The sequence below is a fragment of the Microplitis demolitor genome, chromosome 8 (assembly GCF_026212275.2).
Source record: "Microplitis demolitor isolate Queensland-Clemson2020A chromosome 8, iyMicDemo2.1a, whole genome shotgun sequence".
Classification (NCBI taxonomy): domain Eukaryota; kingdom Metazoa; phylum Arthropoda; class Insecta; order Hymenoptera; family Braconidae; genus Microplitis; species Microplitis demolitor.
This window is the reverse complement of record NC_068552.1, coordinates 8,073,335-8,088,714: the sequence shown is the minus strand read 5'-3', so window position 1 is coordinate 8,088,714 and position 15,380 is coordinate 8,073,335. Positions and strand designations below refer to the sequence as shown.

The window sequence follows — 15,380 nt, the reverse complement described above, 5'->3', positions numbered from 1 at the left end:
AATGTAAGGTTGTTTATATCTATTTTGATAAAATTGAACCTAAGAAAATTAAAAACAACGGATAAATGATTGATTTGATTATTTGTATTATATTCAATTATGTTATTGTTTATAGAGTATCGGGACCAATAATGGTATACCCACCAGTAACGGGGCAAGAACTACTTCTTTTGGTAAAAAAAAAAAAAAAGATGTTAAAGATTTTTAAACTTGATTAAACTTTTTTCAATTTAAAATCTCAGTTTTTTATATTCAAATTTATTACAAAAATTTGAAATCCTCTCAGATATTTCAAAATTGGTCTCGTTAGCTTATTGGAAAGATTTTTCAACAATGTGTATACATTATCACATTTATAAATTAGGTAAATTAAAATATTTAACAGACTTCATAAGATTTTATTAATCATTGCAAAGTCGGTTTTTCCGAACAATGTTACGTTATCTGGTCATTTCTAGATTATTTTACCAAACGTATGTTTATGAAAAATTCGAAAAAACTAGTATATGTGCCTATATCAGGGCATATCAAACCATATAAAAAAAATTATATACAATCATATCAAGTCAGATCAAGACATATCAAACCTGATATCAACATATAAAGCTGATATGAACATGTCAAGTGGAGATGGCTTGATATGGCTAATTTTCATATCAGATTGTCAGAATAAATCAAAAATTATATATGGGCATATCAGATCATAGCAGGTCAGATATGGATATATTAAATTTTTTAATATGGCCATATCAGGCTTGATCAGAAAATTTTTCCATGGGAATAGACTAATACTTAGTTTGTAGGAAACTGAACGCTCTACAAAAAAAGTCTCTTATTATTTTTCGATAAATCTACCTGTTCAAAAGTTATTAGAGCTCGAAGTAAATTTCGAGATCTTTTTACTTTTCCAGTGAAACTATCAAACTTATCACAAAATGTTACGAAACCTTTTTTGTTGACAGTTTTTTTCTCTACAAATTATTGTTCGTAAAGTTTTTCCAAATTCCGCATTGTTTTCTTGTTAGTTTTATCTTAATTTTAAGCACTGAAAAAAGCGGTTCTGATCAATTTCACGAGCTCGAAATTAAAATGAAAATAACTAGAAAACAATGCGGAATTTAAAAAAACTTTACTGATAATAATTTATTTAGAATTAAGTTTTTAACGAAAAAGACTTTACAATATTTCGTGATAAGTCTGATAGTTTCACGGGAAAAGTAAAAAGATCTCCAACTTTCCTTCGAACTCTAATAACTTTTGAGCAGGTGTATTTATCAAAAAATGATAAGATATCTTTTTTGTAGAGCGTTCACTTTCTTATAAAAATGTGTATTTGTCGATTCAATTTCTTTACTTGTTGAAGAGTTAAAAATACTTAAAGCTAAAAAAAAAATTTTCCCGTGTTATTTAAATAGGAAAATCGAATTTAACAATGAGCTAGGTCTGTAATCGACATAGAATTTTTTTTCTTGCACGAAAAAAATTGTTTTTTTGTGTTGAGCTATGGTTTTTACCACATGCAATAAAAAAAAAATGTTGCTCCAAAACAACGCACTCTGATATGTATATATTTCTTAAGTTTGAGTAACAGGGTGAATTGATAAACCTTGATATTTAATAGATTTGAATTTGAATTTTGTTTCCCACCGATAACCGGCCAACGACCTCGTAAGTTGCAAATTAGTGATGCGACTAGTCACTGGGTGTCGCATGGATCACTAAGACCTGTCCGTTCGTCATTTCCTTAAGTTAAGAAAATGGGAATAGGTTTCCGGGGAAGTGAACCGAAAGTAACATTATATGAGGGACTGCGGAACGTGAAATCAGGCAGAGTTGTTTAGACGACGACAGCGGCAAGACACAATATAATTAAGGTTATCAATTGTTAAAATTCATTGATGGCGAGATAGTACGAGTGAGATATTCTAGAGGCGAAACCAAGGGAAAGCCCAGTTTATTGTGAGAGAAGCAGAACAACCGGACCTCAGCTATGATCCTGCCATTGGTTGCTAAGTTATCTAGAGGTAAAATTTATAATTAATTAAAGCCTCTTCTTTAATTATTAGAGGGTCGAATTAATTTAAATTAATTTACTTAATATCTTTCTGCTAGTTTCGTGAAATTGAATTGGTAGTTCAAAGCCCGTCGGCCGATTCAATCACGCGTCCCGTATTCTCGAACTTTCCGTCGAATCTCTTGCCACGAATATTCGCCATTTTGTCTGCACTCTAAAATTATTCTATCCAAAGCCTCTCGGCCGAAATAAAATAAATTTCCGCGTAAATGGTCCAGTAAATAATTGAAATTGAAGTCACTATAATTATAAAATTATCCCAGGCTTGCTGGCCGCTTAAGACTAATTTTCCGGGTTGTAAAATCTTAAATTCAGGCCTCGTGACGCCAACTCACTGGCCGAATATTTTAGTCGATTTCAAACGTAATTCTAGTCGTAAATTTAATCATAAATAATTTCAATAAAAATTTTTAAATCAACTAAGCCTGAGTTTTGAAGACGCTAGTAAATTACGATAAAAATTGTTGTCGAGTAAATTTACTAACGGATTATTTTGTCAATCGTAAATTGAATAAAAGTAAATTGACTATGAGTCTTGAAATATGTGTTAATGAAAATTACCAGTAAAAATTGAGTAAAATAAATATATAAATTTTGGAAGCACATGTGAATGAGATTTATCAGTGGGAAATTGAATCAATTACTAATTCAATATATTAACAAAAATTAATTAATTAATAAACAATAAGTGAATTAATTAAGTTTAGTGAAATTTTATTAAATACTGTTGAAATTTTATTACTGAAATTTTTATGCTGGAAAATTAGAGTTCTAGTATTTGAGTAAAAGAAAGTGATGTCATGGAATAAAATCGAGTAAAGTAGAGTCATGTAATTCTAAGTAAAGTTAACTGTGTCTGTAATAAGTCCGGTGGACATATTAGTTTTAAATAAATATACATCCAGGAGATGGTTTTACAATCAATTGTTGGTTAACGTCCAGGGGACGATTTATTAATTTGGTTAAAGTTAATGTCCAGGGGACAAAATTATAAGGTTTAATGTCTAGGGGACGATATTTTAGTGTAGGTGTGTGGGTGTGGAACCGTCTGGGAAACGAAGTAAAAATTACTTTGTCATAAGAAAACGTCCAGGGAACGCATTAGTTTGTCATAAGTAATATTCAGGGAACACATTAGTTAGTCGTAAGGATTTTAGTTTGTCATAAGAATATTACTTGGGTAAGAAAAATAATTATTGTAATAAAGGTAAAATAAAATTAAAGCAAGGTGCTTGATAAACGAAAATGAAATTAAAATTTTATCGATACATTATTTCAGCCTACTTCATTATCCCTCTTCATTAAGAAATTAATCTAAGGAAAAATTTTATTAATTAAGATACCATAATTATAAAACTGATAAATTAAAAATGGAATAAGAAGTCAAGTGCTGTGAATCTAGTGATGAAATTGATAATTAATTCATTAAAGTTAATAATAAATTGATATCAGTTAAAATTGTAAATTGTTACAAGTTATAAATTAATATACGAAGACAACGAGTAGGCGAAGTAAAGAGAGACAGACTGAAACGCGTGAAGTAGAGAGAGAGATAGCGCGAGTGTGCGGCGTAATTTCAACACCAACAAAATCTCTTTTTTCAAAAAGTTGGTGGTTGAAAAATTGTAGAAAAAAAATTTGTCATGTCGGTAAGTGAATTATTATAAACAAAAAGTAGATTTGTAGAGTCAGTAAATTTATAAATTTTAGTGTGTGTGTGGGTGTGTGTGCGAGATAAAATATTTCCCGGGGAATTGAATTTAATAATGATCCAAGGGATCAGGCAAGTTGCCATTTCATTTAAATTTGCTGTAAAAGTAATTGATCCAGGGGATCAGACAGGTGGCCAATTAATTAGAAAAGTCTAGGGGACTCGATTTTAAATAAAGATCCAGGGGATCAGACCGGTGGCCAATTTATTGTAAACATCCAGGGGACTAGTTAAGTTGTAAGAATAAAAAGTCCGGTGGACAGTAATATAATAAGTTAATTATAAGTAAGATAAGAGCCCGGTGGGCAAAACTGTTATTTGATAGAAAAAATTTTTGATAAAATTGTAATTAAAAATTGGTGTGTACAATAAATTTAATCCCTCAATTATCCTCACTCTTATAAATTCAACGAGCCTGAAATTTTATTTGACATCTCCGATTTTGGAAAGCCGATACTTATCTTTCAGTGGCACCCTTATTAACAGCAATGATTAAAAGGGCCGAACTTGGCATGGTTGAAATATACCCTGTTACAAACTCTTATGAGTCAAGTCAATAAAATTTTTAGATTACACCAGCACACAAAAAAAAAGTTGTATGTATACTGGGCACCACCTAATTACGGGCATGTTTTTCGAACCGCTGAATACGAATTTTGAGTCAGTTTAGGCTGTCTAGCTTTCAATTTTGAGTAAATTGCAAAAAAACCAAAAAAAAAAAGCAAGAATTAGATGTTTTGGCAAGAAAAAAAATTTGAGATATAAGGCAAGCATAATTTTCATATGTTTTGATCTATTAAATACAAATTTCGATCGTACTTTGATCATAAGCTTTTTTGATTGTAAAAAAATTGTAAAATATCTTTAAAAATTGCAAAAATCGTGAAAAATTGGGATTATCTTGGTACAAAAAATTTTGTGGACCCGGATTGACGACGATTTTCATGTCGTTTAATTTACTTGATCTGATTCTGCAATAAATTTGGCCCATAGTCCCCTCAAACATTCATAAAACATCTTCGATGTGCAGACTTCATTTTATTGCATTATCGCTAGTACTTGCAACCGGGGCACCTCCTCGGGGTGACGGTGGTCAACAGAACCATCTGTCAGTCCCTGGGTTAACGGCGTATGTGCCGTCATGGCAGGTACAAGTGATGAGTACTTTACGATGCAGGGATTCGGAAACCCAATATCGGCGTCTGGGCAGGGTGAGAAAGCAGCTCCGCAGACGTTGACATCCAGTGACTGCAGCTCTTCAGTAGTGAGAAACTTGGCTACTGGAGAGTATACTATTACTGGAAGCAATTCCCATCTATGAAATAAGAGTCTTGATCTGTTTTGTTACGTTTGTGGGTAGTTTGAGCCTGTAAAAAACTGCAGAACATTTTCAGATAGATTAAAACGAAATTATGAAGAATGCTTTTGCATTCAAATTACAAATTTGGATTCTACCTGGGTCCTACACTTTGTTTGTGGTCAATATAATATTATGCTGACACGATGGGAAAGAACCAAAATCAGAGAAAACTTGAAATTTACAATTCCCATGATCTGGACTTCACCAACTAGTTCGCATAGCTGTAACTTCTGTATGACTGAAATTGTCGGTTTTACTTCGTCGAATAGAAATAAAATACAGTACGCCAATAGTTCATCAGCTGCTAAGCCACAGAAAACAGTTATTGTTGATGAGACCGATGCTCTTGAAGAGATGGAAGTAGAAAAAGAAGAAGTGCCAATGGAGAAAGAAGAGAAAGAAGAAGCTTCTGAAGATGAAAATCCCGAAGATGAGGATTTCATGCCAGACGGGACAACGAAAGACCCTGAAACATTTAGTCGAAAAGAACTAAATGATCTCATACGAGATTTAAATTTGCTTAAGGTGTACAGTTCCAATGTTAAAGGCTTGGTTAATGAATTAAAACCTAATATCTATAAAGACGATGAGAGAAGACTCTTTATAGATTCATCAACTAGAAGTCTCAAAGCTGTCTTGCTTCACATTGGAAGCATATTAGTGCCAATTCCAATAGCCCATTCGACAAAGCTTAAAGCGACCTATGAAAATTTGGGAATTGTATTAGATAAGATAAAGTATTCAGAACACCAATGGCAAATATGCGGGGATCTCAAAATCCCAACACTTCTTTTAGGCCAACGATCAGGATTCACAAGATATCCTGGCTATCTATGTTTGTGGGATAGCAGAGCCAGAAAGAATCACTATGTGAAAAAAGAATGGCCTAAGAGAGTGCAATTAAATTTCGGTACTCATAATGTAATACGAACACCGTTAATTAAGCCTTCAAACTATCTGCTACTGCCACTTCACATCAAACTAGGCTTTATAAAACGATATGTCAAAGCTTTGGACAACAATGATGATTGTTTTCAGTACTTAAGAGAAAAGTTTCCGGCGACAAGTGATGGCTAATTAAAAGAGGGAATGTTTAATGGACCCTAAATTAGAACTCTATTTCAGTATGTTAATTTTATAGGTAAAATGAATGATACGGAGAGAGCAGCGTGGTTAAGTTTCAAAAATGTGTGTCATCACTGTTTAGGAAATAATAAAAGAGAAAATTACAGGACAATAGTCGAAGAATTAGTGACAAATTTCAAAAATTTAGGATGCTTAATGAATCTAAAATAACACTTCTTAGATTCTCACACCGACCACGTTTCTAAGAATCTTTAGGAGTACAGTGAAGAACAGGGAGAAGGTTTTCATCAAGACACAAGTAAAATGGAGACTACATATCAAGGAAATTGGAATATCAACATGATGGCAGACTATAGCTGGACACTTAAAAGAGATATATCAAAAGAAAATAACAAACGAAAGAGAAATCCAATCCGTAGATAATTTGAAAATAAAATTTCCGGATTTTAATCTTGTATATTGTTAATAAACAATACAAGAAACTTATTTAATTGTGTTTAAATATTTTTTTTCCAATTTTTCAGCAGCAATGTTCTGCTATTTTATTGATTTTTTGCAGTTTTATGAATGTTTGAGGGGACTATGGGCCAAATTTATTGCAGAATCAGATCAAGCATATTAAATTACATGAAAATCTTCGTTAATCCGGGTCCACAAAATTTTTTATACCAAGATAATCCCAATTTTTCACGATTTTTGCAATTTTTAAGGATATTTTACAATTATTTTACAATCAAAAAAGCTTATGATCAAAGTACGATCGAAATTTGTATTTAATAGATCAAAACATATGAAAATTATGCTTGCCTTATATCTCAAATTTTTTTTCTTGTCAAAACATCGAATTTTTGCTATTTTTTGGGTTTTTTTTGCAATTTACTCAAAATTGAAGGCTAGACGGCCTAAACTGACTTGAAATTCGTATTCAACGGGTCGAAAAACATGCCCGTAGATAGGTGGCGCCCGGTGTACAGACAACTTTTTTTTTGTCTGCCGCTGTTATGAGTTAGAGAAATTCTACTTATTTTAAAAATAAAAAAATTAATATACGTAACTATAGATTTTCATATGTTATACGTTATACGTTATTACATTCATTCAAATTACCAGAATTTAAAACAGAATAAGTTGCTTGAAACATATCATCACTGGCAAATGATGAAACTAAATGTACTGTCAAAACATTTCCATTACTGATAATTGGTGCTGGTGCTTTACTACTACACCATGACCCTCGAAGTGGCCCACTTATACCTTCACCTTCGTAAACTCTCAAATAATGTTCTTCACACGATTCATCCCCCGTGTTCATCCATGAATTAGTTAAATCTATATGAAAAATAGTGAGCGTAATATGATCAGCTGGATCAGACGCCTCAATTATCCAAGTACAATTGGTACCCTCTGTTTGACGTAAATGTAAATTAGACACTGTGGACAAAACTCCCGTTTCATCTGTCACGATTTTAGCTCCACATATGCGATCGAATTGTGCTTGAAAACCTTTTGCTGATATTAAACTGTCAGTTCTCATTACTACTAACATTTTATTGCCTGAAGAAATTATTGATGGCGGTATTTCATTTCTACAAAATATTCCTAATTCTTCATGTTCTTTTGTTGAACCATCAAATACCTAAGGATAAAATATACATTTCAATTACATAATTATTAATAATTTTTACTTGTAATTACCTTCACGTAATCATCAGTACAATTAGTTGTATCTTCAATATCGAAATCAGTAAATGTTAAATTAATTGCATGATTTTGATCAACAGAAATTGACCATTCGCAATTTTGATTATGAGGATAGTTCATCGGATAGTTAGCTGAATGGATAATTCCTTGATCAACGTGAAATACTCCACCGCAAGTTAATAAAACAGATTTATAACTAGCTGAAAACCCTCGTCCGGTATACGATGGATCAGATTTAAATTTAATAAACATTTTATTTGTTGGGCTCGTGTAATTAATTGGTTCTTTTGAATGACAAAATTCAGCTAGTTTTGGTGCATTTGCATCTTCACCACCATAAATTTCAATTTTATCATAGTAACAACTTGCTGATTTTTCAGTATTGACTTCAGCGAAAAATATTTCAACACTGCTACCATACTCAACTTCAATTAACCATTCACATTCTATATTAACTGGATAATGTGATGGAAAACCAGGTGATGTAAATTCTCCTTCTGGCTTAGTTAAATGACCTCCACAACCATGGATTATCCACTCTAATCTAAATCCACCATATGTGTAATATTCATCGGTTATAAAAATAATTGATACTTGATTTTCAGTAGATGATAATTTTGATGGCACCTTATTACCACAATATTTTCCTAATTCTGTATTAAACTGATCTTCAGTACCCTCTCTTATGGACAAATAATCATATTTACAACCATCTTCAGAGCTTGTTTCAAGATCAAAATGCGAGAATGTTATATTAATTTTATTGCCAATTGGTGCATTAATTATCCAACTACAATTAACAGATGACGAATATTTTTCGGGGAAATTGGGTGATTCTATGACTCCATTAAAACCACGAAGTTGGTTGACACAAACTAAGTAAAAATATCAAAAATTCAAATTGCCTTCTGATTTTATTGTTAAATATTAACTTTTAATTTTTTTATTTTATGATGTAGTTTATTTTTCTTACGTGTATTATACTTGATAAAAAATCCACGTCCTGAATTTGTAAAATCACTTCGAAAGCGTACAGTAACTAAATTACTGTTTAATTCAATAGAAGGGGAATAAGTTGTTCCACAAAAACGATTCACATTTCTACGTATTCCATTCATACCCTCGTAGATTTCAAGATAATCAAAATTACATCGAATATGTTCTTCTAAATCAAGATCAACAATAATTATTTGAACCCGACTGCCAGCTGATACTGCAATTTTCCATGTACAATCTGATGATCGTGAATACACGTGAGGATAATTTGGTGAAATAATATCACCAGTAGCTGTTGTTAATGTGCCACCACACCCTATATTTTATAAATTGTTACTATCATTTAGTAATATATTTTTTTTATAAAGTGTGCATTATAATTCGATTTGTAAATAATATTAAATTTGAATAAATATTTACCGTAAGTCATACTGTCCCATTCAATTTCGAAACCTTTATCACCTCTCGAGCCGTCAGAAACAAATTTAAGATAGATTTGATTGGTAAAACTCATTATTTGACGTGGTATCTGATCACCACAAAATTTTCCAATCAAAGGTGAAGTATCATAACCACCATTTCTAATTTCTAAATAATCATATGAGCAATAGTTATGGTCTTCTACTTGAAATTGTATAATTTTTAATTCTATCTGATATTTGTTTTGGGTTTCAATAATCCATATGCAATTACGATTTGAAGGATAGTAATTTGGATAATCAGGACTTTTTATAACCCCTCTAGGACTATAATAATGACCTCCACAGACTTTGGAAGCATCAATAAACAAATAATTAACGACAAATCCTTCAGAAGTAATTGTGCTATCGGAATTAAATACCAATGTTAATGTTGGACCTTGAGATGTTACTATTGGCGGTAATTTGTCACCGCAATATCTAAAAACAAAGTAATAATTATTTTCTTTTAAAATTTTCTCCTATGGATTTGGCTTATTTGTAGCTATTTTTATCAATAACTATTTATAGCAATTCTCAAGATTTTTTAAAGATATTGAGAAGATAAAAGTTATTATGCTATTTGCTAGACACCTTAATTTTGTAGAAACTCTTAGAATGTAATGGTGATAAAAAATTATCTATTCAACGCAGGCCTGATTTACTCGACTTATGAAGTCTGCGTTGCGAACCCTACACAGTTGTTCAACGACCTGTGCACAGAAGTTGAGTAGAGTTAAAGTAGATTTCCTCGTTTTCCACTGGCTGTCCGAAATGTACGTGTTATAATGAAAGTTCACCACGCGTCTTAAAATTTTTGACTAAGCTCCATTTATTAAATATTATAGGAACTCGTTGAGCGACTTAAAGTTTTTTGCGTTCCTCTTTGATTTTGTTGAGACTGAGATGTTATATCCTCTGTCGAAATCTAACCCGCTCAACATAAATGTCAGAAAGTCATCTTATTAATAACATAAATTTATCTAAATAAATTGTGTTATCTTTCTGATATCAAAAAGATATCTTTCCGACATTCATCCTGATCAGGAAGGGACACGTACTTTTTTTTAGCTTCGGAAAAACATATCTAAGGGGTGAAACCAGCCCTCAACGTTTAGGCTCCAAAGGGGTGTTTTCCAGTTTCGCATACTTACAGATTAAATAATTAAATGCAACCAACGGCATCATTTTCGACGTAAAAAATTATGAAAAATGCCTTTGGTGGCATAATGAAGTAGTTGATAAAACAAAAGTTATGGTTAGCATGAAAATGTTCTCTTTGTTTATTATTATTTATTTATAATTAAAAAATCTAAATTTACCTGTAAATTAAATTAAATTAAATGAATCATCTAAATTGATTAAAGCATAAGGATGGATAGGATTAGATAGGTATACATTCAATGAAACTCGTGGTTTAGGGTATGACAAAATGAAGAATATATTTTTACCCAAAAAAATATATAACGTATACCGTAATTAATATCCGCGACGGAGACGCGGATTAACCGGTAAACCGTATGCGGTCACCTACGTGTGAAAATAAAAATAATAAATAGTAATAAATAAATGATTTTAAATGTTTCCTCCAAATTAAAATAAATAATAAGTTATAAACAATAATGAAATTATAAATAATGAACTCTTGGAGTGCCTGAACCAGCTCCTCAGGCTGGGTTAGTGCACGCAGGCGCCAGACCGTTTATCCCAAAACGGACAAAATTTAATTCAGGGGGAAAATCTGCAAGGAAAATCCGAGCAAGTGACACACGACAAAGCGGACAAACAATTGAGGAAAATAAAATAAATGAATAATAATAAGAAAAAGAAAAATAGTAAATATATAATAAATAATTACATTACCAGATAATAAATAAATCAGAAAAATTAAATAAAGCAATAGGGAAGAGATCCAGGAAAATAAATATTAAATTTTCCCCGACAGCTGTTGGTTTCCGTATTTTAATTGAAACAGTACTCAATATAATTAATAATACTTTACAATAAATAATTTTTGTTAAATTAACCACAACACTAACACTCGGTGGTTATAAAAAAATAATAACGTTATATAAATTCAACCCAAGATATATATAATTTAATTTAATTAACACTAGTAATTTTAATATTAAATAAAAAGAAACCAATTATCTTCACTCAAATTTTTCCAGACAACAATAAAAATAATAATAATAATCTTACTTTATTTTATCTCTCAACACGCTTGAGAGAGAGAAAGACACGGAATTTTTCCTCACTCACACTCAAAAGGATAAATTTCTCGGTACTACCAAATTATAAATATATAACATATAAAGTTAAATAATAATTTTTGCATAAAATCTCGTTAATAATTTTTACCGCTGGGGTATATATAATCAAAATAAAATAATTATAATGCTATGCAATTATCTTAAATAATAATTAACGTGAATAATAATTGATAATATTATACAGATATTCTAAATAAAAATAGAAAAATAATAATTATATTAACTCGGGAATTTTTCATCCGAGTGCTGACATCAGTGCTTGAGGAATTTTTAAGTACCGCGTGAGTTGCATAGCTATATATACTACTAATATATATATATTGTAGTCCCAGTAAGAGAATAGACCTCGGAAATTGCCCCCACTACCAAACATTTATGAACTGCGCATGCGCACAGAAAGGTAGGAGAACATTTAGCATATAAAACATCTAGGGTGGGAGTAAAAACCGACGACACCCGAGGTGCATTCTCTCGGTGGGATGACAATATATAAGTGCGTACCGGCAACGCTTTACGCCGTTGCGCACGCTTTATCAATATATATATATATATATATATATATATATATATATATATATATATATATATATATATATATATATATATATATATATATATATTTAATTACCAAATAGTTTCACCAACATACGAAATAATATTTAATGATAATTAATAATAATTCTCTCGTGTATCATTCAGTAAATAAGTAATAACTGCAGATAAGTAATTTTCTCCGCGGCGACCAACAACTACCGGGGGAGGCTAGCACGTGAAAGTATATTATCCAGCGAAATAGATACAAAGTACTTACTCAAAATCAGCAATAATCAGCCAAAATAATAATCAATATTGTAATGCTAGAATAACAATATTTAGTACTCAAATTAATTCACCCAGTGAACTTTACTTATTTTAACCAAAGAAAAAAAATAGAAACTTTATTGCAACAAAAAAATCACGTCCGTACACAACGCTTGTCCGTATCTTTCTAATTTAATTGTCTCAACCTCCACCTGTTGGTCGTCGCACACATGACACTAGTGTCCCCTTAATTTTTATTATAATTACATTTGTCAGCCCTGGGCCTTACTTAAATTAAATAAATATAAAATATAAAACATAAATACGCAGACAACTGAATGATACATAATTAATTAATTAAATATATGAACTATTCATCTATATCTTTTGTCTCGTATAATAAATTAAATAATAATAGGCCGAATAATAAACATCACTTGACGTCCTCAGTTGGATGACAAGTTTAAACAAATGGTAATATGTTGACAATTGTTGGGGCATAAAATAACGCTGGATTATGCATCCCAACTAATTCAAAATTATAAATAAATACTTAAAATAAACAGAAATCACGCGTTCGTGTTTTAAATCATAAATTATAAAAATAAAACTAAATCACACATGTGCTCTTTCATACCCTTCGCGCATGCGCGAGCACCGTGTACGGACTGCCGTCTCATCGGCGAAATGGCGGAATGCCCGCGTAACGATTCAAATTTAAATTTATAATTAAAATAATTAACTTAAAACTAAATGAAATCAAATAATTTTAATCGTTACGTGACAAATAGGAAAAGCACTATGGCATAAATCCCTTTGAAGAAGTACAATGAGAAAGAGTAAGAAAATTGAGATAATGATAATGAATATAATGATAGTAACTCGTTGATTAATTGGCCCAAGACATTGAATGTATGGATGTATGTGTGTGTGTGGGGGGGGGGTTAAAAGTGTATGCTGTATACGTGAGAACATATACGGATAAATATTACTAAATGCTGGATCGTCGTACTTACTCGAGATTTGATTGTGATAATCGTGAGATGATATACAGGTATGTGTAAAAGATAAGTGAGAGCCTAATTGCCCACTGGTGGACAATTAGGTAGTACGTGGTACTATCAAACGAATAATGATTCGGGTGATTTCGATTGTTAGCACATGTGTTGTCAAGTGTTTATATCATTGAATACAAATAACGATAGATAATCAAGAGAGGTTAAATCCCTGATTGAATTGTCCAGAGACAATGCTATGGTTTGAATGTAAGTTTGATTGAGATCTAAACAATTGATATTGATAGATGATTGATTGCGATAAAGCTATTATTTGAATGAAGTTGGATTTGAAATCTGATCTAGTGGTATTGGTCGACTATTGCTGATGACAAGGCCATTGGTTTACTGAAATTAGATGTGAAATTCGGTCAATTTAAGGCAAATCGATATAAATGAAACGCAAATAAATATTAATTATTAAATATTATTTATGCTATTGTTATTAGATATTAATATGCAATATTAATATAGAATATTAAACAAAAATAAATCAAATATTTCATGCGAAATGAATAGATCCGTTGAATCAAGTGAATATCAATGTAATATAAGCCACAATTAAATATTGACTCTCACTTACGCTATTCTTATTTAATGTTAAGATGAAATGTTAACATTAAATATCAAACACAATTAAATTAAACATTCAATGAGAAATTGAATAGATACCCGGTAATTCAATGGGTCAGACCTACGCGCGACAAGTTTCGAGTTGTCAATTGCGACGTGATAACTACACCTCTTTATATCATTGTTAAGGGCTCAAACTTGCACAATAATATTTTTTTGGTCATCAGGAATAATATTTTCGCAGTATCGAAAAAAATAGTGGATTTTTTTGACGTAGTCAAATATATATTAGGGTGTTTAAAAAAAAAAAATTTTTTTTTTTTTTTTTTTTAGTATCCAAAAATTGAAAGTATATCTGAAAATAAAAATTTTTGTACAAATTCGAGCTCTTAATATTAATATTAAGGTCCACCCCAATCCATTTTTCTATTTTCCATTTAAATAATGCGGGAATTTTTTTTTTTTTTTTTTTTTAGAATTATCTAACTGACAAACAAACAGATTTTAATGTACGATAAATAGTTTGAAGGAAATTGAACGCTCTACAAACAAAATTTCTTATCATTTTTTGATAAATCCAACTGCTCAAAGTTATCTGAGCTTAAAATCAAATTTATAGTGAATTTTGAGGTATTTTTACTTTTCCGGTGAAACTATCAGTCTTATCACAAAATATCATTGAACTTTTTTGTAGGTAATTTATTCCGCAAAAATTATCGTGAATAAAGTTTTTCAAAATTCTGCATTGTTTTCTACTTATTTTCATTTCGATGGCAAGCTCTTATAATCATTAAAAAAACTATTAATTACAAGTTTATATATATATATACATATATATTAGGGTGCTTCGTTTCCGGCGAAAGTATTTTTTTTGTTGCTCATCAAGCAAAATATTGTTTTTCATTCTGAAACTAAAATTCCGGCCCAGTTTGAGCTCTTAATTTCAATCCTGAGTACTTTCCATTTGCTTTCCAAGTTTTCCCATTTAAAATACACTTAAATTAAATTACTTTTTTTTAACTTTCTAAAACTCAGCTGCGTTTTATGATATCGACGCGGATTTGGTCGCAAATTATAGGGTATTTGATATTCTTCAAAAGTACCTATAGTTAGTTAGTTGTAATTCCAGCTAGTAACGGGGTGGAATGTTTTAGCATTCCGTTTGAATTTAATTTCGATTCACGCCAAAAGATCCAGCCTCTTTCCTTAACAACTGCCAATCGGGAAGTCATTATAGCCACTTATGCACCTGGGTCGGTGTGGTCGAGTTCTTCGACGTTTGGTTTTGGGGG

General features: G+C 31.1%; 1 protein-coding gene across 2 annotated transcripts in view; it reads right to left on the bottom strand.

Annotated features, from left to right (window-relative positions):
• LOC103577995 (cubilin-like) overlaps window positions 1-15,380 on the bottom strand; it is a 318,246-nt gene that overhangs the window by 232,403 nt on the left and 70,463 nt on the right. For both annotated transcript variants that reach the window (XM_053741631.1, XM_053741632.1), the window contains exons 15-18: window positions 9,349-9,827; window positions 8,906-9,244; window positions 7,927-8,807; window positions 7,339-7,867 (exon numbers count right to left, since the gene is read on the bottom strand). In XM_053741631.1, coding sequence (XP_053597606.1) covers window positions 7,339-7,867; window positions 7,927-8,807; window positions 8,906-9,244; window positions 9,349-9,827 — 2,228 coding nt within the window. The remainder of the gene's footprint in view (window positions 1-7,338; window positions 7,868-7,926; window positions 8,808-8,905; window positions 9,245-9,348; window positions 9,828-15,380) is intronic.